Source organism: Phyllobates terribilis, unplaced genomic scaffold (assembly GCF_046119375.1).
Source record: "Phyllobates terribilis strain yellow unplaced genomic scaffold, ASM4611937v1 Scaffold_1__5_contigs__length_1240528914, whole genome shotgun sequence".
Classification (NCBI taxonomy): Eukaryota; Metazoa; Chordata; class Amphibia; order Anura; family Dendrobatidae; genus Phyllobates; species Phyllobates terribilis.
Window position 1 is genome coordinate 479,170,582 of NW_027362761.1, and position 24,211 is coordinate 479,194,792.

The following is a 24,211-nucleotide window of genomic DNA, read 5'->3' on the forward strand; positions in this document are numbered from 1 at the left end:
GGGAAGGCATAAGCTAACTCCAGAGACAATTTGTGGAGGAAAACATTCACCTCACAGGGGGATTCCCTTGGATCTAAGGGAAAAAAAACTCTGGGACCTTCATTTTGACTTTAGTGGGAAAAAGGTCTATCAGAGGCTTACCCCATAACAAGACTATCTTCTGAAATGCTGCAGGGTTCAGTGACCATTTGTCCTGACTTAACTGGTAGTGACTTAGATAGTCTGCTTTCCCGTTAGATAATCTGCTGATAGAGACAGAAGATTTTCCTCTGCCACGTCCATGAGTTTTCGTGTTTCGATCATCAGAGACCTGGGCCTTGTGCCCCCCTGCTTGTTTCTAAAAAACACTGCAGTCCTGTTGTCCAAAAGAATTTTCATGTTTTGGCCTTCTAATTCAGATAGGGCTTCTATGAGAGCCAACCTGATTGCTGTTCGTTCCTTTAGATTTGAGAATGCTTGTCTCAGAGCTAGTGACCACTGCCCCTAAAAGGCTCTGTACTCCAGATGTGCCCCCCAATCGAAAGGAGTCGAATCCGGAGTGATACCTGACGGATTCAAGATTTCCCAGGGAACTCCCTGTAAAATATTCTCCTGGCAGAGCCACCAAAGTAGGGACTTCCAAGTTGTTTTCGAAATCCAAATTCTCTTGTCTAGGTGTTCCCTGCATCTTTTTATGCAAAACCTCCCTCTGAAGTGTTCTGAAATGAGACTGTGCCCATGCAATTGCCGGAATGAACACTGACAGGGACCCCTAGGATGGACATAGCGCCTTTCAGCGAGATTATTGGATTCCTGATCAGACTGTAAACACTTCTGGTTATTTTGTCTCATTTTCCTTCTGGAAGAAAAGATCTCTGATTGCATGAATCCAGAAGGATTCCCAGAAAAACCTTTGTTTTTTGTGGATTTCCCAGCCATCCTATGGAAGCTAGGACACTGGATACGTGTTTTACCACCTGACTGCAGTCTAACCTTGTCTTTCCAACTATCAGGAAGTCATCTAAATATGGGATGAACAATATGTCTCTTTCTCTGATATGGGTTGACATATCCGCAATTATCTTTGTGAACACTCTTGGGGCCATGGACAACCCGAAGGGAAGAGCCTGTAACTGAAAATAATGCAAACTCCCCGGGACATTTACTGCCACGCTTAGAAATGTTTGAGGTTTCTGAAGGATAGGTACATGGTAATATGCATCCTGGAGATCTAATATTGCCATTTAGTATTTCGGAAAAATATGTTTTACAGTCTTTCCTATCGTTTTCATTTTTAAATGTTTGACCTTTAAACAGCGATTTAAATCTTAAGTTTACAGTACTTCTCAAAGAGAGGTCTGTTTTTTCCATAAAAAGGACTGTAGAATACTCTCCCTTTTTCTGATTCCAGAACCTGAGTATGGACCCCCTTCAGCACCAAGGACAAGACTTCCTGTTCTAAGGCCTGTTGCCCTGCTTTCGAATAATCGATTTCTGTGACTAAGAATCTTTCTGGCAGCTGAGTTTTAGCTTCAAAGCCTGACCTATGCCATTTGAAATCCATTAGTTTATAGAAATTTCTAACCAGGCAGGAAGAAACCTTTTTAGTCTTCCACACTTACCTGGCGTCATCGTCTTTCAAATCTTTTTGGGGGATCAGCAGGACAGGGGTCATAATTGAAGCTTTTCCTCTTGGCACCTTCCATCTTGGATCTCTGGTCCTTGTGAACACAAAATGTCTCCTTCCAGAAGACAAAAGGATTTCCTCTGAAAGGAATTATCGGAGAACCCTTTCCTGGTATCTGCTGCTTTTGCAAGGATCTCGTAGAGCACTGGTCCGAAAACATGGAATGCTGCACAGTCTACTGCACAGTCTACTTTTAGATTGGAGATCCCTTGACCAACTCTTCAACCAAAGCGCCCGGTGAGCGGAGTTAGATAAAGAACAGAGTGGGCCGTGGGCCTTACTGCATCTGCAGAGGAGTCTGCTAAAAAGTCAGAAGCTGTATGAATAATTGGAAAACTGGCTAGAATCTGATCCTGCGGACATTTATTTTTAATCTGAGATTGCAGCTTATCTCACGCTGCTGTCCCCGACTCTCAGGCCCTCTTTCTGCTTTTTTAGCCAAAGGATTTTTCAGGAGGCCCATGTCATTAAATGGCATAGCCGATTTGCGAGATACATGCGAAATGGCAGAATCGATTCAGGGGACCTTTTCCCAAAACTCACAAATATCAGATTCAAAAGGGTATTATATTTTAACCCTTTCAGAATGAAGGCTTTTTTGTATGAAGCTTCTTCCACTACTTCTTTATCAGGGAGGACACGTTTCTATGCACTGGAAAGCATTTCTGTTTTCTCACCTACAAAGCCCCAAACATCACACCCTGTATGGTTTTGGGCTCCTTAACGTCCCCAATTTTCATTGTGGCCCTAATCACCTTTACCAATTTATCTGTATCTTCTGCTGGAAAGCAAAGACAGCCTTCATTATCATCTGAGGAGGAGTATGAAGATAAAACATCTGAATAGAATCCTTTTAATTACCCATCTTCCAAGTCCTTGTAGGACCTTTTATCCCCAAATCTATCCTGCTTCTCAGTAGGAACATAAGGGGTCCTACTCTTAAGTGAATTTCTGAACTCTGTTTTAACTATCGCTTTCAGCTTCTTCATAAGGGATGAGGATCCTTCTGCCAATGTTTTTTCAATGCAATGTTGGCACAACCTTTTATCATATGACTGTAATTTGGCTCTGCAAAGTGCACATTCTTTATTTTATTCTGTGCTTTCCTAGATCTATCCAATAACAATACGAATTCAAGGTGAGACAGCATTAGCCCAGAATATATAAGGGTATTTGACTTATGCACCCCAGTATGTAGGAACTCCCATGCATGGAGGGACGGCTTCCTCAACAGGATCCTTGGCTAGGTTTTCTTCTTCCATCCTGCAGACGAGGAACTGGTATAGGGCACGCACCTCTTATAACACCGGAGGTGCCTCCTTCTGAATAATTTTTCAAATCTCCAGCCTGTGTGACGGCTGCGCCTACTAGGCTGTGTCCCCCAGAAATGACATCAGAGGCTCCGGGTCACGATCTTCTTCCCTCCGCGCATGTTCTCGCAAATTACCCCGGAAAACATTACTGCGGCAGTTGGCAAAAGAAGGGGAGACATCGTCGCAGCTTCCTGGTCCAGGCATCAATGGACATCGGCGACTCAGCAACAGGTGGCATGCAAACCCCATTGTCTCAGCTGGACGAGAACCTGCACGACTGCTACAGCCTCCAGAATCCACGCCACCCCCCCAATCGGGAAGTAAAGTAAGTCCCGAATATCCCTGGCATCACCAGGGACTGCAGGTCTACCTCCAAAAACAAGAAACCACCGAAGCGGGAAGAGAAGCTCCGCCTTTTAAACCTGTAGGTTTCCTGTCCTTGGGGCGGATCCTCTCGCTCTATGGTGCTGTCGTGGGGATGGGAATAAGGATGTTAATGCTAGAATGTCTCCCACTTGTAGAGGTATCAAAGGATCTTTATTCTAAGGGAAATCCTGGCAAAGTGATTTTTGACGAGTCATAGGTGCATGCGAAAGAGGCAAATTGGTGAAGTTAGATCACCACTGATTTACAGCACCAAGAGAGCTCTACAGATTGCTTCAACACCTTTTTTTCTGGTCAGTGATTTATGTTACTGAAAATCAGACACGGTCAATGGTCTTTTGCTTAGCTTTTCACTCATAAATATCTCTGGCTGGTGTTAAATCAAATCTATTCTGAAAATCCATAGAGGTCACAGACCTCATCAATTTGATTTTCTGACATAGATGTGTGACATATAAAAAAATAGCTTTTGAAGAATTTCCCTCTTAAAGGGAATGAGATATCAGAAAAAAACCTATTGTTTAAATCAGGTTGTGTGTTAAATGTATCATCTCTTTTTTTTGGAAGTCTGTGACTTAATCCTAGTGTAATAAAGTCCTAGATTACATGTGTCAAAATGGAGCAAAAAATAAGTTAATATTTAGACTTTAGCAGAAAACAAAAAATGTTAGTGTTTGCCACTACAATTAATCAGATCACTTTTATCTTCAAATCTGCCTTAAAAACTTTAAATATGAGGTCTGGTTGGCAGCTTTGTGAAGTACTGATTAGATTATTTAATGCGCCTCTATGTCATGACTTTGTGGGGCCTGCAAGAGGTGGCTAAGATGTCGGCTGAGGAAATTCACATTGCCCTGATCTGGCTCCCAGGGAGTACCAAAGTGGACACTGGACCAGAGTCCTCGCTTCTATGACTAAGGCTTTTACTGCAGCCATAATTCTGTCAAATATTCTGATAGTAATGGTGTATCATACTGTGGATATATCAGTGCTGATATGAGTCAATAATTAGATGACAATCATTAGCCTCAATGGGATAATGCTTAGCAATCAACGGCTGTCCTACATCCTAAGGTTTGACTAGCCGGTATCTGATCAGTAGCGGGCTTGAAGGTGTACTGATTTACGAATGTGGAATGTAAAATATATTGCTGGTATTTCTACCTTTTCATCTCCGCAAACCCCTCCAGCTCTTTAGATTTACAAGCTGCTTTCTTTAAAACTTCCTCTGGGACATCTGCCAGTTTAGCAACATTCAATCCATAACTCCTCGCAGCAATTCCTTGAGTTATCAGATATAAAAATGTGATATACTCAGGCTTATCGGCAAGGTCAGTCCCTGCAACATCAGAGAAGATCTCAGTAAAAAAAAAACTAAAAAAAAAAAACACACATGATCCTGTACAATTAATTACAGAAATATATCCCATGAACACCAAATAATTATTTTTGATATTTACAGAAAAAAGCATCAGGAACAGATTACAAATAGAAAATGACTGGCAACCAGAAAGTGTATGCATTAATCTTCAATAACAACAATTTTTTTTATTAATGCTAATTATCTTTTAGGCAATGCAAAGTTATGAATTTTTAGAATATACTTGATCATCTTATTTTGATTTCTTCTCTGCCAAACACAATGCTGTAGTGTGGTTTTCTATGACCAGCTTACGGTGCCATTTTCCATGACCAGCTTACGGTGCCGTTTTCCATGACCAGCTTACGGTGCCGTTTTCCATGACCAGCTTACGGTGCCGTTTTCCATGACCAGCTTACGGTGCCGTTTTCCATGACCAGCTTACAATGCTGTTTTACATGACCAGTGTTATGGGTTGGCCGCAACAGAGAGGAGCCAGAAGACTGCAGCGTCTGAGTTCACGCACTCCTGCACTAAATAGAAGCACTTCTCTCTCACATTAAATGGTGTAGGCTTCTTTCAGAAGTGCAGGGGTTAAACTGTTCAGCTTGGAGTCTCTGTAGCTTCCTGTGTGGAGAATCTCAGCTGTACAGTATCATCCACTCCCCTCTCCTAATATATTCTCACCTCTGACAATCTGGATTGCCAGTGTCAAGTCTTGTACTGCCTGATGAGGAGTGGAGGATCTGGTGTTCGGTAGAGGCGTTTTGGAGAGTTGTTCTATTACTGTTTGGAGTTTTGGTTGTGTGCATAGTCCCCATCCTTTCCTATTTTTGTTTACCTGCCTAATCCCACCGGTGTTTCCCTCAATTGTCTGTGAGTGCATATTTTGTATGATTGGTATTTTCATTTATCCCCGTACATCCTTCCTTGTTTGTTTGGTTTGTGTATATACATACGCTATTCATTCCCACTTCCCAGGGAGGGGTAGGGGACAGATAAGGACTGATTCAGGAGTACAGAAAGGTACGTGGCCCTAGCATCTTTACCATCAGAAGTAACCTGGGAAGCAGGGATAGCTGGGGCGCTCCGAGCTTTAGGGACAGGGTAGGGGCCCCTGGCACCGGGTTATCAAACAAAAGAATCGTGACAACCAGCTTATGGTGCTGTTTTACATGAACAGCTTATTGTGCTGTTTTACATGACCAGACTGTGCTGGAAGTTCCTTTCAACTGCAACTTGGCAAAATCTGTAATTTATTTATAAAGGAGTAGGAGATTTCCCTTTCTGAATATAGGAGTGGAGAGCAAAGAGGTTCAGAGAGGAGAATACCTGTACTTAGTAAACAGAGTATAGATCTTGGATAAGCAGCAATTGAAAGCAGATTCTAAGAGGCATGAACTGATCATGTAAAATAGCACCGTGGCATGGTGTTTGGAAGAGTAGAAAGCAAAATAAGGTAATGAATTACAAAAAAAATCATAACTTTGCATTGCCTAGAAGATAACTAAATAGAAAAAATAGTTCGGTTACTCTTTAATAAAAGGCAAAAAATAAAAGGGTTAATAAAAAGGTCACACAGTCATGTAATATTAGAACAGTTGGACTCTCAGGTCTTCAGCTTTGCAAGTGCTTAGAATACAGCTCAGCTGGCTAGAACCTCCTTGAAGCGACATGCACCTACAGTATCTTGTTGCTCTTAGTGGATCAGCAATGTAAAGGGATTAAGGGAGAGGCAATAATTTATCACACAGTATGTATGAGCGGCTTGTTTTTTGGTAGAAAATCCTCGTCAATGTGTTATATTATAAGTGGATAGCTGGTGGCAACTTCTCCCGGCTATAATAGCCCGTGGATGGGGGATTCAGAAGAGGCATATTACCACTACTACCTGATACAGTATAAACAGTTCTAATTATAAATATTGACTGGGTGCACATTGTTGAATGCCTAGCTATAAATTCTTGCTTTCATAGAACTGTAAAGATAAATTCACACTGCTGAAAGAGCATTGTACTCCACTCAAATGGGGTCTGAAGTCCCCCATTCTGGCAATCAATGAGCATCTCAGCAGTCGGTGCACCACTGATCTAGAAGTAATCCTGTGGATAGCTGATAACTTCTTAGGGGATGATCACATCACGTTTCGGCCACACATTCTATTTGAACCCCAGAAAAAGAGAGCTTTGGATGTTCCCTCAACTAAACCATTGACTTTAACTGGAAAACAAAGTACAAAACATGCAACATTGGACTCTATTTTGACTATGGAAACTATAGTGTCATCTACTGCAATTTTGTTTCCGACTTCAAAGAAAAAATTCAGAAGAAATCCAAAGTTGCATGTTTCAGACTCAGCTTAGTAATGTAAGTGTATATTGGGGGCATGTCTGAACACCATTTTTCGGGGGTTCAGACGGAATCACAAATGTGTGACAAAGGTGATATGAACCTGGCCTTACTGGAATATCCCGTTACTAGAAAGGGCAAAACAAAGTGATGGAAAAATGATTACATTTATGAAAATTGGCCGTCATACCATGTTCATTGCCTTGTTCTACATCGATAAAGAAAGCCATATGGTAGTTTCCAACAATAGTAGGGTAGCAGGTTTCCAATTCACACAGTGGAGGGTAATGTGTGACAAATAGTGTCAATGCTGTAACCTGAGGGCATAATATTAACAAAACATTGTGAATATAGTACAAAATAGATGGCACAAATAAGCAGCACACATTTCTATAAATTAGTTAAATTAACAATTTCTGTTGAATGTTTGTACATTAAACTGACATATACCTGCCTATGGGATGCCGACAGGAGACTTGTGACAAATATCAGGCGAGTGGGGCTCTATGGATGTGTTTAGTGTACAGTTGTGCTCAAAAGTTTACATACCCCGGCAGAATTTTTCTTTTCTTGGCCATGTTTCAGAGAATATGAATGATCACCAAAAAACTTTTTCTCCACTCATGGTTACTGGTTGGGTGAAGCCATTTATTGTCAAACTACTGTGTTTTCTCTTTTTAAATCTTAATGACAACCAAAAACATCCAAATTACCTTGATCAAAAGTTCACATACCCCAGTTCTTAATACCGTGTATTGCCCCCTCTAACATCAATGACAGCTTGAAGTCTTTTTGTGGTAGTTGTGGATGAGGATCTTTATTTTCTCAGATGGTAAAGCTTCCCATTCTTCTTGGCAAAAAGCCTCCAGTTCCTGTAAATTCCTGGGCTGTCTAGCATGAACTGCGCGCTTGAGATCTCCCCAGAGTGGCTCAATGATATTGAGGTCAGGAGACTGAGATGGACACTCCAGAACCTTCACTTTGTTCTGCTGTAGCCAATGACAGGTCAACGAGGTCTTGTGTTTTCGATCGTTGCCATGTTGGAACGTCCAAGTACGTCCCATGAGCAGCTTCCGAGCTGTTGAGTGCAAATTTGCCTCCAGTATTTGCTGATAAGGTGCTGCATTCATCTTTCCTTCAGCTTTTACCAAGTTTCCTGTGCTTTTGTAGCTCACACATCAGCGATCCACCTCCGGGCTTTACAGTAGGAATGGTGTTCCTTTCATCATAGGCCTTGTTGACCTCTCTCCAAATGTAACGTTTATGGTTGTGGCCAAAAAGTTAAATTTTGGTCTCATCATTCCAAATTACCTTGTTCCAGAAGTTTTGAGGCTGGTCTCTGTGCTGTTTGGCGTATTGCAGGTGAGATACTTTGTGGCATTTGCTCAATAATGGCTTTCTTCTGGTGACTCGACCATGCAGCCCATTTTTCTTCAAGTGCCTCCTTATTGTGCATCATGAAACAGCCACACCGCTAGTTTTCAGAGAGTCCTGAATTTCAGCTGATGTTATTTGTGGGCTTTTCTTTGCATCCTGAACATTTTTTCTGGCAGTTGTGGCCGAAATTTTTGCTGGTTTACCTGAAAGTGCTTTGGTTTTAATAGAGCCCCTGTTTTTCTATTTGTTAATCACAGTTGGAATGCTGCTGCCTGGCATTACCAATTCCTTGGATATCTTTTTGTATCCCTTTCCTGTGTTATACAGTTCAACTACCTTTTCCCGTAGATCCGTTGACAATTCTTTTGCTTTTCCCATGACTCACAATCCAGAAACGTCAGTGGCTGGATGAAAGATGCAAGAGTCTGCCTGGATCCCAGAAACTCACTCAGCTTTTATGCACACACACTGATTACAAGCAAACAGGTCACAGGTGAAGATGTTACTTTTAGTAGCCATTCAAATTCATTTGTGTCAAATTCTGTGCATGTTATCAGGCCAAAATCACCAGGGTACGTGAACTTTTGATTAGGGTAATTTGGATATTTTTGGCTGTCATTAAGATTTAAAAAGAAAAAAAACACAGTAGTTTGACAATAAATGGCTTCACCCAACCAATAACCATGAGTGGGGAAAAAGTTTTTTTTATTATCATTCATATTCTCTAAAACAAGGCCAAGAAAACAAAAATTCTGCCAGGGTATGTAAACTTTTGAGCACAACTGTATGTGGATGCGGCAGGGGGTCTTAATGTGTACATCAAAGGGACACTACAAATGTAGTGTATCCATACGCTGAACAGATCCGCCCTAATGTAATAACAGAGCTTCAACTCCATTGAGCCTCCGCCTATTGAACTCCCGCGCCTGCCTGCTATGACACAGAATGCTAATAATTGCTACACTACAGCAACTTCTCACTGTTCTATGAAAAATATACACGAGAACTATATGAAATAAATTAATTACATTTTCTAAAACACAGTTATCAGGCACAAAAAAAATCATGTGACAGACAAGCCCTTCCCAGGTAGAAAATTAGGCATCATGTAACCCAGACCTGGGCAAAGTGCGCCCGCAGGACACATCTTGCTCTGGTTGTTCCAGACCAGCCAGCGGACCAAGACAGCCGAAGGGCTGAAAACACAGGCTACACCATGCTTCCGCCCTCCTCCAGCCTGGCATCCCGATTTCACCACTATCTACGTCATAAGGATGCAGACAGAGTTGAATATAATGGCGGAGGAGGGAGCTATCAGCTCCTTGTTCCACCATTCAGCGTGTGCGACAGACAGCAGATGCGATGACATCACTACACCGCGTCTGCTGTGCAGCGTGTTGGTGCACACAGCAAACACCAGAGTGGAGCGCTGGAGGACAGTAGCAAGGTGAGTATGTGTTTGTTGTTTTTAAATATGTGTGAATGTATGTGGGCTCATACTGTATATAAGAAGAGCAGACGTGTGTGGGGTCATACTATATATAGGGAGGCTATGTGGGGGCTAATGCTGTATATAGGGGACTGTGTGTGGTCTCATGTCGTATATAGGGAGGCTTTGTGTATGCTCATGCTGTATATAGGCTGTGAAGGGGCTCAAAGTCTATATAGTGGTTCTGTGTGTGGACTCATTGTATATAAGGGACTGTGAGGGGGTTCATAACGTATATAGGGGTGCCGTGTGGGGGCTTATACGGTATGTAGGGTGTGGAGTGTGTGGGATCTTATTGTATACAGGGGGTATGTTTGGGGGCTCATATTGTGTATATGGGGCAGTGTGGGGGCTCATACTGTATATAGAAGGAATGTGCGATGACTCACTGTATACAGGGGCTGTGCAGGGCCTCATACAGTATATAGGGGGGAGTCAGCATACTTGATTCTACTCAATATTAAGTGATACAATAATAATATAATTAAAATGTTAATATTAATATTGAGCAAAATTTATTTTAGCCTATTGGTTCGGCCCTCCACAACAATCACGGTCTCTCACGTGGTCAGGAAAATTAATTGCCCATCCCTAATGTAACCCAATCAAAGAGGTAACAAAAATAGAAAACATTAGCTACATGTGTTCGTTTTTTTTACCCAAATTATGCAGAATTTTGTCTTTTTAATGCATGCCCATCAAGCAGGCATGGCTTCGGTGAAGAGGGTATGGCTTATAAGAAAAGGGCAAAGCTATATTACAACCATTAGTGATAACAACCGGTCCATGGGGAAAATGTTGAGCGGTTGATGGGGGGAAATGAACAGCTGAATTCCCAGATGGGGTATAAAGGACCCAAATGTGACACAGGAGGAGGAGATTGAGAGAATGAAGGAAGGTTGGTATTCAGAGATGGGTCCTTGAGAGAGGTGGGCCACACCAAGGCGAGGACATTGCAATGAGATGAGGGCTACACCAAGGTGGCATGTCCAGGAGGCACTATGTAAAGGGTTTTCTTTCTGATAACTATGACGTTATGTGAAGGACCATAAGCATAGGAAATTTATGTCTTGTACTAATTTGTTAATGGCTGTTTTATCAATTTTATACTGCACATTTAGTTTGGGATATAAAATAATTGCTTTTTATACACTTCCCCTAGAATCTATGAAGGAATATTGTTGCTCTGCCATATTCTTATCATTTGATATTAGTGTTGTCAATAATAATATTTGTTGATGTTATTGTTCAGTATCCTTGTCACTATATATTAATATTGTTCGTGATAGTGGTATTTCTTACACCAGCATGAACCACCATAATAAATTTGGCATATTTTATGACTGTCAATTCTAAGTTTGCACCTCTTAAAAACTACTCAGTATTGATAAATGCACCCCAATGTAACAGTCTAGTTAAATAAGAGGTCACCATTTATTTCTTTAAAAGATATTTTTAACTTAAAGGGGTTGTCCACTACTAGGACAATCCCTTCTTGATCTAAATGTTTGGCCCCGATAAAATTAAGAAAGCCTATACTCACCTCCCAAGCCGGCGCTGTTCCAGAGGTGTTGGCACTCGCGTTCCCGTGGCTCTGGTGCGGTTTTTGTGACACGTGACCACAGCGCTCAATTCTCGCTGGCGTCAGTGTCCCCGCCTTAGGACAAATTGAACATTTAGAGGAAGTCAGGGCTGCGGCTGATCTCTCACTTCCTCTTCATGTTCAATTCGACAGGAGGCGGGGACAGTGACGCCATCGCAGTTTGGGCTCCGGGGTCATGTGTTACACCAACTGCACGGGAGCCCCGGGAGAGTGAGTGCAGACACAGCAGGAACGGCACAGCATGGGAGGCGAGTATAAGCATTTTTATTTTATCGGGGTCAAGTGTGGTGTATCACAAGTAGTGGACAACTTCTTTAAGACATTTATGATACATCCATACGATGGGGACGCCTCTGGCTGCCACATCTCATCTAGGTGGAGAATGATTGGAGAAGTACATAGTGTAGAATGAGCCTGAAATGTGCCAGATCAAGATCTGGCAGGGTTTCTTTTTGTGTTTCTTTTTTTCAGAGCTGTACTGTTTTTTTTCCCAACATGAGAGCCTAGGGGTGACATGACTTATTTTGCCCATTCCTATACAAGCCTATAGAAGCCACTTCTCCATTCATTCTCTACCTTAAAGGAAATTTGTCCCCAGATTTTTTCCACGTAATCTGAGAGTAGCATATAGTAGAGACAGAGACCTTGCTTCCACAGCTATGTCACTTACTGGGCTGTTTGCTGTAGTTTTGATAAAATCATTTTTTTCCCCCAAGAGATTCTCACTAGAGGACTAGTAAACCTGCGGCTGTGTAGTCCTCCATATTTGTGAAGTCTGTATAACCCCCGCCTCCACAGATTGGCAGCTTTCTGTATAAACTGTGTATAGGGAGAAAGCTGGCAATTAGTGGTGTGGGTCGGGTTACACCGAGTTCAGCATTCAGAGAACTGGTAGATCTGCAACAGATAAAACAGATATGTTATCAAAATAACAGCAAGCAGCCCACTAAGTGATACATCGCTGCAATCAGGGTTTCTGCCCCGGTATCACTGCTGCTCCCAGATCAGGCAGCAAAAAATTGAAAGATTCACTTTATTCTCTGGCCAGTAGAGAGTGGTGTTTGCAGAGCTGGCACCTATCAAACACTTCTGGAATATCCCTAACAATATTGATGGCCTATCCTAGGAAAAGCCATCAATTGTGAAAGGCTGGATCATCCTTTTAAACTATTGTGGAAGAATAAAAGATGTGCTGTCATGTGTCATTTCGGGTAAGGGTGCTTTCACATTGTGTTCTGTGTCCCCGTCGGGGCATACGTCCTAAAATTCCCCACAAAACGGGGTCTGGACATATGCTCTGAAAGGGGGCCATAGACCGTAATGCTGACGGCAGCGCGAATTTGAGCTCTGCTGGGCACTTTTCTCGGGAGTGTACGCCCACAGGAGGCGAACACTCAGAACGCAGCAGCCTACGTCTGAGTATCCGCCTCCTGTGGGCGTACACTCCCGAAAAAAGTGCACAGCGAAGCTCACGTTCGCTCTGCCGTCACCATTGCGGTCTATGGCCCGTGTCAGAGCATACGTCCAGACCCCATTTTGTGGGGAATTTTAGGACGTACAGTACAGACCAAAAGTTTGGACACACCTTCTCATTTAAAGATTTTTCTGTATTTTCATGACTATGAAAATTGTACATTCACACTGAAGGCATCAAAACTATGAATTAACACATGTGGAATTACATACTTAACAAAAAAGTGTAAAACAACTGAAAATATGACTTATATTCTAGGTTCTTCAAAGTAGCCACCTTTTGCTTTGATGACTGCTTTGCACACTCTTGGCATTCTCTTGATGAGCTTCAAGAGGTAGTCACCGGAAATGGTTTTCACTTCACAGGTGTGCCCTGTCAGGTTTAATAAGTGGGATTTCTTGCCTTATAAATGGGGTTGGGACCATCAGTTGTTTTGTGCAGAAGTCAGGTGCATACACAGCTGATAGTCCTACTGAATAGACTGTTAGCTGCTTTTTTCTTGCCATAATACAAATTCTAAATAAAGAAAAATGAGTGCCCATCATTACTTTAAGAAATGAAGGTCAGTCAGTCCGAAAAATTGGGAAAACTTTGAATGTGTCCCCAAGTGCAGTTGCAAAAACCATCAAGCGCTACAAAGAAACTGGCTCACATGAGGACCGCCCCAGGAAAGGAAGACCAAGAGTCACCTCTGCTTCTGAGGATAAGTTTATCCGAGTCACCAGCCTCAGAAATCGAAGGTTAACAGCAGCTCAGATTAGAGACCAGGTCAATGCCACACAGAGTTCTAGCAGCAGACACATCTCTTCAACAACTGTTAAGAGGAGACTTTGTGCAGCAGGCCTTCATGGTAAAATAGCTGCTAGGAAACCACTGCTAAGGACAGGCAACAAGCAGAAGAGACTTGTTTGGGCTAAAGAACACAAGGAATGGACATTAGACCAGTGGAAATCTGTGCTTTTGTCTGTTGAGTCCAAATTTGAGATCTTTGGTTCCAACCACCTTTGTGCGACGCAGAAAAGGTGAACGGATGAACTCTACATGCCTGGTTCCCACCGTGAAGCATGGAGGAGGAGGTGTGATGGTGCTTTGCTGGTGACACTGTTGGGGATTTATTCAAAATAGAAGGCATACTGAACCAGCATGGCTACCACAGCATCTTGCAGCGGCATGCTATTCCATCAGAGTTGCATTTAGTTGGACCATCATTTATTTTTCAACAGGACAATGACCCCAAGCACACCTCCAGGCTGTGTAAGGGCTATTTGACCAAGAACGAGAGTGATGGGGTGCTACGCCAGATGACCTGGCCTCCACAGTCACCAGACCTGAACCCAATCGAGATGGTTTGGGGTGAGCTGGACCGCAGAGTGAAGGCAAAAGGGCCAACAAGTGCTAAGCATCTCTGGGAACTCCTTCAAGATTGTTGGGAGACCATTTCTGGCGACTACCTCTTGAAGCTCATCAAGAGAATGCCAAGAGTGTGCAAAGCAGTCATCAAAGCAAAAGGTGGCTACTTTGAAGAACCTAGAATATAAGACATATTTTCAGTTGTTTCACACTTTTTTGTTAAGTATATAATTCCACATGTGTTAATTCATAGTTTTGATGCCTTCAGTGTGAATGTACAATTTTCATAGTCATGAAAATACAGAAAAATCTTTAAATGAGAAGGTGTGTCCAAACTTTTGGTCTGTACTGTATGCCCTGACGGGGACACAGAATGCAGTGTGAAAGAACCCTAACAGGGGCAAAGCTTTGAGAAATGTGACTTAAAATTCTATCTTTGAGCAGTTGGTTTAGACTTTGGGAGTATTTTTAACAATCTTCTGTGAATAGTCTCTGTGCCAAGCATACATGGTGTATAATGAGTCTGAATTGTGCCAGTTCAAGATTTGGCAGGGTCTTTTTTTTGTGTTTTATTTTCCAACATGAGAGCTGAGGGATGATATTTCACTATACCGTATGTAAACTAAAAAGCCTTTATATGCTGCTATACAGTCTGCGTAATTGAACACCACCGCCTTAAAAGCATATATAGTATAAGGCCCATGTCCACATGTTCAGTATTTGGTCAGTATTTTACATCAGTATTTGTAAGCAAAAAACAGGAGTGGAACAATCAGAGGAAGAGTATAATAGAAACACGTCACCACTTCTGTATTTATCACCCACTCCTGGTTTTAGCTTCAAATACTGAGGTAAAAAAACTCACCAAATACTGAACATGTGAATGTGGCCTAAAGCTGCTGATTTCGGGTCAGGCCACCCATGATACACCTTGTCGTGATGGGATGGCTTTTACGCTTTTTTGATCAAAATAGTGTTAACTAAGTACCCTATGTTTTTTTATTTACTTACTATAGGGTATGTGCTCATTTTCTTTATTTTTTCTTGGATTTTGTCTGTGAAATGGCCATAGTGTGAACGTGCTCTCACGTATACCAACTTATGCTCAGGCTCATTTCTTTGGTTTTCCAATCCAAAAAATTGCAGTCTGTACACAGATCCTGAAGCTAGGAAGTGTGAATGCAGCCTTAGTGTTAATCATGAACATGGAAGTAAATAAATATTATAGAACAAATTGAGTAAAAAGACGTACCTCTCTTATAATGTACTCAAGTGTTGCGTATGCAATGGCGATCCCATCGTGTGTACTGGTGCCTCTTCCCAACTCATCCAAAATGACAAGTGACCGAGGACTGGCTTGCTTTAATATCTCTGCGGTCTCTGACAGTTCTTCCATAAATGTGCTTCGCCCTTTATAAATATTATCGGCAGCTCCCATTCTGTAAAATAAAAGAAGTTGGACATTGTGATAATAATGCAAAGTATTCCTTTTCCAAATAAAAATATCATTAGTTTTACTTTTTCTATTTTTTTTCCAGATTTAAATGCAGATATGCTTTAAAAATTTATTTGAAATGTATTCAAAATTAAGAACCTGGGGTTTACAATACTCTGTGATAAAAGAATAGGTGCCTACAAAGTCTGACAATGTCAGCATTGACTGATCAGTTGGGATATGGACCTGTATAAGTTCGGGTTCGACCAAACTTTATTCCAAAGTTCTGGTACGAGAACCACTGTCGGGTTGGGTTGGCAAAGACCCACCAGTAACATTGATTCTTGGGGCCCATTGTTCAGCTACATGCAAAAATAACTTGACCCTAGTACACAATTTACTTTTGCTTCTATGTAATAATAATTCGGCTAGCTTGTTTAATGAATGATTATATTATATCTTTTTCTGCAAACTGTGAATCAATTTCAATAGCACTGCTCATTAGCACTCCATCACAGGAGCCTACCAGAGGATTCCCCTGCTCCCCCGTGGGCCAGTCCGAACCTGATCAGAACTGTACCCGAACTTGAACCCCTTAGAAATCAATGGGACCCAGACTCTGGAGGTGGAAAATCTCTCGCTCTCCTTCCTGAACCCCCAAACTGTAAAACAGATTTCCAGGAGAAGTCCCATGTTTAGAGTTCAGCACCGGTACGAACCCCGATCTTTACAGTTCAGGTTCGCTTGTCTCTAGTAAATAGTAATACCCGGTTGTCAGATTATTCACATATTTTCAGGAAAATACCAGCTAAATATAATTTCATTAAACATAATAAAAAAACTCCTCTAAAATGCTTACTGCAAAAAGTGTCTGACTGCTAATCATAAAAACCAGCATTTCATTACTAGAAATAAAGTGGATTTCCAAATATATATTCATTTTTTATCAGTTCAAACAGTCCAATGCCATATTGAAACCACCAGCGCCTCAATTACACGATGTAAGAAGAAAGTGTGTACAAACAAATGACTTCACGCTCGGCCTTAAAAATTCTAATAGCTCGACAGCAGCTGAAGATATTTTGCTGCACAAACACATGGGAAGCAGCCATGATGCTGGAATGAATCGATACATCAAAGGATCGACGGCGCCCTACGTGTAGTTATGGCTGTACAATCTCTCATGATGGCTTTGAAATCACAGCTGTGGCGTCGGCCACCAGTGTGAGCCTCAGAGGAGCATCTTACCCAGAAAAAAAGATTTGCTTTTAACGTCTGCAGGAAAAACTAGGAGAAGCGAAGCGCTATGTGACCTGCTGTAGTAGATGGTGAATAGTATGGAGAGTCACAGACGCATACTCAACTAATGGGCTGAATGTGACAATTATTCTATTTATCTTATAAATTAGCAGGAAGGTTTTCTTATACACAGACAGCGGCGGTGTACTGGGAGAATGACTACAGCAAGATGTGGACGGGTTAGTTGGTCTCAGGAAACCAAAAAGTAGAGCAGCTATGTAAATCAGCTGTCAAGTATCTGAGAGACAGGCTTCACCATTATATGGCTCTCATGCATAAGTCAAGAGTTTCTGCAGATTTTCATATGGGATTTACATTCTCTAAGTATTTTTCTACTTTAATATAACTATGTAGTGATAGGCAGTGGTGATACAAAAGCAGCATAATAGATATTCCTAAGCAAAGTGTTAGTGCGCCTCTAAAGGATGAACGCAGCAGCACCATTTGTACATTAAAGAGGTTGTCCTCTACCCAGACTAAGTTACTGGTTATACCATAAATGTTTATCCGCTTCACGACATATGATGTACAGTACATTTACATCATATGTCACGTCCCTGACTTTGATGTGGGCTCGCACATTGAGCCTGCATCTTTCCTGACAGATGATGGCTGATTTAATCAGCCATCATGTGCCTTTAACAGCCGTGGGTGGATTGGACCTCTGCCCTTGGCTGTTAACCTATTAAATACTGCTGTCAATCTCTAACATCAGCATTTAACACAGGTCGGCAGGGGGCGCGTCATTCCACACACCCATCGGTGCACCTGTGACTTGATTGCGGGATGACGATGGATTGCCATAACAGCCGGAGGTCTGCTGAAGACCTTTGTGCTTGTCATGATGATGCTACTGTGAAAGAAAGTCTGTAGCTGGCGTTTATAGGAGATTGTGATTTTCACTATACATAGCAATGCTAATGCACTGTTATGTATAGAAAAAGCGATCAGATAAATGCAGCTTCAAGTCTCCTAAGGGGACTGTAGAATATGTAAAAAAAAGAAAAGTTTTTAAAAATATGCAAAAAACAAAAACAAAAAACCACAAGTTAAAATCACCCCCCTTTTGCTCCATTAAAAATAAAACAATTTAAAAAATGAGAAACAAACATATTTGGTATTGCAGCGTTCATAAAAGTCCAATCTATCAAAATATAAAGTAAATTAATCTGATTGGTAAATGGCATAACGAGAAAAAAAAAATCAAAATGCCATAATACATTTTTTTTGGCCACCGCAACATTGCAATACAATGCAATATGAGGCGATCAAAACATCGTATCTACCCCAAAATGGTATTAGTAAAAATTTCTGCTCACAGCGCAAAAAATAAGCCCTCACACAGCACCACATCACGAAAATTGAAAGTGTTACGGGTCTCGGAAAATGGAAAAAGTTTTTAAATGGAAAATCGCCCAGGGCTGAGGGGTTTAGAATAATGTCTCTGAAGATTCCCAAATACCTTAAATACCTCTTCTGCTCAGTTTCATGTTTTCTGCTTCACTTCCTGTCTCCTTACATCAGCTCTGCTCTCACAGCTATCACTTCCTTTTCAGAATCATCTACTCCATTTTGACTACATTTCCCATCAGCCATTGTGCTGGGCGGCAACACTTGTAACTCCGCCCAAACCCATCCCATTCCATCCACAGCATCACACACAGCTACAGCACGATCTGCTGTACAGGACACTGTTCCTGGGAATAGAAGTAATGCACAAAGCACCAGAACAGCAGCCCTGGCAATAAAGATTATCCTCTATTCCCTCTCACTGATCAATGGATGGATGGTTTGGATCAAAAGTTAGATATGAATGTATTCATATAATATAGGACAGCAGGGTGTATATAAATTACACTGGGTACAGAGCAGGGTGTACCTAAACATACTGTGGTAAGACGCCTCACTCAGAAGCTTCCGGAAGTAGACTCAGGAACAGTGTTTTCTCTGCAGGCTTTATTGTGTGGCATAAAGCCCTGCAGCTCCAGCAAAATAAATACAGCCTTACTGGCAAAACAACAAAACAAAAATGATAGCACAGTCCATAGCAGTGTGGGGTTCGTACACACAGGTTGTAGGAGAATGGCCTCCCACCCTCTGCCATTCCCATAAAACCACGCCCTTTAAGTGAGTTAACCCCCAGCATTTAACATGCTGGCAGAAAGTTTATAGGTTTCAGTTCATACAGGCTAGAAAACTGTGTGACACATACCTCCCCTCGTATATCATACCAGTGACTCTGTCACATATTCCCCCCCTCTGCCCAAAGCCGGGGGTTTGGGCACCTTCCGATACCATCCTAGAGAGGGCATCAGCATTCCCATGTAACTTCCCGGGTCTATGCTCCACGTGAAAGTTAAAGTCCTGAAGACCTAGGAACCACCTAGTTACCCTGGCATTTTTACCCTTTTCCCTCAACCATCTCAAAGGGGCATGGTCTGACACCAATTTAAACTTCCGACTTAGTAGGTAATATCTTAGTGTATCTATGGCCCATTTTATTGCTAAACACTCTTTTTCTACTATAGCGTAGTTCTTCTCGCTGGACGAGAGCTTCCGGCTCAGAAAGAGAATGGAATGTTCATCCCCATTTATCTCTTGAGAGAGCACGGCTCCTAGACCAACCTCTGAAGCGTCCGTCTGGACCACGAATTCTTTCTTAAAGTCAGGTTCGACCAGGAGCGGCTGCATGCACAGTGCTAGCTTCAACTGTTGAAATGCTGTCTGTTTCCTCCGTCCACTTCACCATGGTTGATCTGGTGCCTTTTTATAGATCCGTAAGTGGCGCGGCCATCATGGCAAAATTTGTGATAAACTGCCGGTAATATCCCACCATTCCCAGGAATGCTCTTACTTGCTTCTTGGAGAGCGGTTGCGACCAGGTCTGGATTGCCTCCACTTTATTGTCTTGTGGTTTTATTTCACCTCTCCCGACGACATAGCCCAAGTACTTGGCCTCCTCATTTCAGACAGCACATTTTCTCGGATTTATAGTAAATCCCACCTTCCTTAGAGCATCCAGAATGGCCTGTAATTTAGGTAGATGACTAGCCCAGTCTGGGCTAAAGATTACGATGTCGTCAAGGTAGGCTGTGGCATAATTATTATGTGGGGCTAGGTTCCGTTCCATTATCCTCTGGAAGGTGGCTGGGGCCCCCTGTAGTCCGAACGGCATCCGAGTGTATTAAAAGAACCCATCAGGTGTCGAGAAAGCAGTCTTCTCCTTGGCCATCTGGGACATGGGGATCTGCCAGTAGCCCTTTGTCAGGTCAAGAGTGGCGATGTACCTCGCCGGTCCAAGCCTCTCGATGAGTTCGTCGACGCGGGGCATCGGGTACGCGTCACACTTGGACACCTCATTCAGCCAGTGGTAGTCATTACAAAACCTCCACTCTCCGTTGGGTCTTGGCACGAGGACGATGGGGCTCAACCATCCACTCTGACTCCTCTATCACACCGAGGTCTAACATCCTCGTCACCTCGGCCGACATCACCTCCTGGCATGCTTCAGGAATCCTGTATGGCTTCAGGTTAACCCTTACATGCGGCTCTGTTAGCACGTCATGTTCTACCACCTGGCTATGCCCCGGCAACTCTGAGAACAGGTCCCGATTCTGCTGGAGCAGTTCTCTACACTGTTGCTTCTTGGCTGGCGAAAGGGTCTCCGCTATCGTGACATCTTCCACCTGGCCTTCGGGATTGGCTCCCAGGCAAGGAGTTCCCATGGGTTCTCGATCTCGCCACAGCTTGAGCAAGTTTACATGGTACACCTGGTGTGGCTTTCTTCGGCCAGGCTGGTGGACTCTGTAGTTCACGTCACTGAGCTTCTCCACCTCCTCATACGGGCCTTGCCACTTGGCCAGGAACTTACTTTCAACGGTGGGAATGAGAACCAGGACGCTATCCCCAGGTTGGAACTGTCTCAGTATTGCCGACCAGTTATACACCCTCGCCTGGGCTTCCTGCACGTGGAGATGTTCCTTCACGATGGGCATCACCTTCGCCATTCTCTCTTGTAACTGGGCGATATATTCGATGATGCTCCAATGGGGCGTGACCTCGACATCCCTGGTTTCCTTGGGGATGTCTAGGAGACCTCTTGGATGCCGTCGATACAGGAGCTCAAACGGAGAGAAGCCAGTGGAGGCTTGAGGAACTTCTCTGACAAAGAAAAGTAGAAATGGGAGAAGGTAGTCCCAATCTCGCCCATCCTTTTCAACGACCTTCCTGAGTATTGCCTTTAAGGTCTTGTTGAAGCGTTCCACTAGGCCGTCCATCAACGGATGGTAAACTGAGGTCTGAATCTGGGCAATCTGAAGGCCTTTGCATAGCTCCTTCATCACCTTGCTCATGAAGAGGGTTCCTTCGTCTGTCAGAATCTCTTTTGGCAGACCTGTCAGAGCAAAAATATTAACTAGCTCTCGGGCTATACTTTTATTGGTTGAATTCCTTAGGGGTACCGCTTTGGGGTACCGGGTCACATAGTCCATGACCGCCAGGATGTATTGGTGGCCCTGGGCCGATTTAACTAAGGGACCCACAAGGTCCATGGCAATCTTCTCAAAGGGAACCTCTATGACAGGTAGTGGAACTAAGGAACTACAGAAGTGGGAGTTGGGAGCGGCTATCTAGCAGATGGGGCAGGACCTACAATAGATTTCCTGATAACATCCTGGCCAATAGAACCTCCTCATTATTCTCTCCTGGGTTCTCTCAACCCCTAGGTGTCCCCCCAAAATATGTGAGTGTGCCATGTCTAATACCCTCTGACGTTATGGACCTGGAACTAACAGCTGTTCCACTACCTCTTCACCTTTTAGTTTGGTCACCCGATATAATAGCTCCCCCATGAACTGCAAAGTGTGGGTACCTGGTGTCCGCCCCCGGCTCTTGAGCAACACCATTACAAACAGTAACATTGTCCCACGCGCCTTTCAAGGTCAAGTCTCGAACTTGAGCTGACCCAAAGTTCTCTCCGGGCAACTCTAATGCAGGGAGGTCGACCACCTCAGTCACAGTCTCGTTGCCGACAAGGACACACAGTGAGAACTCATCCACTTCCGATGTTGATCGGGGTATTTCTCTAGGGTCCTGGCTTTTGTCCATGGGACTCAGTCTGGATCCCTTCTGCCAAAAATCCCAGAACAAGGGAAAATCGCGCCCCAATATGACGGGATGTATCAGGTCCCTGATCACCCCCGACCTTGTGGGATTGGGTGTCAGAGTCTGTTCCGACTGTCACTCTGGCCACCAGTTAGTTCTTGGCGTCCCCATGTATGCAGCGGACACCCACAAATTTGGTAGGGATCAGCTGGTGGGGAAGGGTGGCACTGATTAAGGTTACCAGACTTCCGGAGTCCAAGCCCCAGGACCATCACTCCATTAACGGATATGGCACACGCCTGCGGTCCCTCGCTGGGTTGACAGTCCACACTGCAGGCTGGGTAAGCATAATATGAACATTGTCTGCCTAGGCTACAGTCAATTGGCTCAGCAGATGTACGACACTGGGCGGCTACGTGTCCTGGATTGCGACACCGCCAACAGATCACATCCTTAACAACAGTCCTTGCGGCACCTTCAGTGGAAGTGGGACGCCCTTCAGTTGTGGCTCTGAACCCCTTCCGTGGTGAACCCGGCCCCTTTTGGGCACTCCAGTACGGGGAGGTGAATATGTCAGGCTTCCCTAGGGATTTTTCGACCACTTGGTACCTCTCTACCAGGCCCACGAGATTGTCCGCGTTCTAAGAGTCGCCCTGGGCAACCCAGGTCTGCACCGGCCTGGGTAGGGAATGGATGAACCTGTCCATCACCACACGCTCAACCATCTGGGCAGGAGTGGAATACTCTGGATGCAGCCAATTCTGGACTAGATGTAACAAGTCAAACATCTGTGAGCGTGGAGGTTTGTCGCCAGCATATGCCCAGTGGTGGATCCTTTGCGCTCTGACAGTCACTCCTAAGCGTGCCAATATCTCGGTTTTTCATTTTGCATACTCTTTTGCGTCTTGTAAAGTCAGATCGTAATAAGCCTTCTGCGGCTCCCCGGTCAAATATGGCGCCAGAACCTCCGACCACTGCTCCGGAGGCAATCTCTCCCATTCTGCACCTATTAAAAAACAGTCAGGAACGCCTCAACGTCATCTCCCGGGGTCATGTTTTGTAAGGTTCTCCTTACTGTCTTCCTGACGTGTGAGTCATCACCTAGATCTGGGGGTGGAGCGGATGTCCTGCCACAGATCTCCCCTGCTAGGAGCTCCATCTGTCATTGCTGCTGCTGGATTTGCTGTATCAGGAGTTTTTCTCCTGCTGATGCTCCCTTTGCTGCGGTATGCTCGGCTGGCTCTGAAAGTGTTGCTGCTGCATGCTCTGCAAGTGCTTGCTGCATGCTCTGCGGGCTCTGGACCAGGTGCTTAATGAGCTCCTCCATGCTGCCGGACTTCTCTGGCTGGCGGCCTTTAGCCAGGACAACCACCGGTCTCTGTGGCAGGTACACGTGTTTCTGGAATCTTGCACGCACTCTCGCACCAACTGTGGTAAGACGCCTCACTCGGCCGCTTCAGGAAGTAGACTCAGGAACCGTGTTTTCTCTGCAGGCTTTATTATGTGGCATAAAGCCCTGCAGCTCCAGCAAGATAAACACAGCCTTACTGGCAAAACAACAAAACAAAAAGATAAACAATAGCACAGTCCATAGCAGTGTGGGGTTCGTCTACACAGGTTGTAGTCCCAGCATTCAGCTCCTCTCTGAGCTGTGGCCTTCCAGTCTGGAGTCCTTGCCTTTCCAAACTCAAGAACAGAAAAAAAAATGGTGACCGAGCATTTAAACCTTGCTCAGCCACACCCTGAGGGAAGGTAGGGGAATGGCCTCCCACCCTCTGTCATTCCCATAAAACCACATCCTTTAAGTGAGTTAACGCCCAGCATATAACATGCTGGCAGAAAGTTTATAGGTTTCAGTTCATAAAGGCTAGCAACCTGTGTGACACATACCTCCCTTTGTATATCATACCAGTGACTCTGTCACAATACATACTGTGACAAAGTCACTGGCACAGGCTAGCAACCTGGGTGACACATACCTCCCCTCGTATATTATACCAGTGACTGTC

The 24,211-nt window shown here is 43.7% G+C and overlaps 1 protein-coding gene across 3 annotated transcripts in view; it reads right to left on the reverse strand.

The window, feature by feature from the left end:
• MSH3 (mutS homolog 3) overlaps positions 1-24,211 on the reverse strand; it is a 252,919-nt gene that overhangs the window by 14,175 nt on the left and 214,533 nt on the right. For 2 of the 3 annotated variants that reach the window (XM_073679248.1, XM_073679259.1), the window contains 3 exons: positions 15,618-15,804; positions 7,263-7,389; positions 4,528-4,702 (listed from right to left, as the gene is read on the reverse strand). In XM_073679248.1, coding sequence (XP_073535349.1) covers positions 4,528-4,702; positions 7,263-7,389; positions 15,618-15,804 — 489 coding nt within the window. The remainder of the gene's footprint in view (positions 1-4,527; positions 4,703-7,262; positions 7,390-15,617; positions 15,805-24,211) is intronic. The other variant, XM_073679269.1, reaches the window with a different exon arrangement.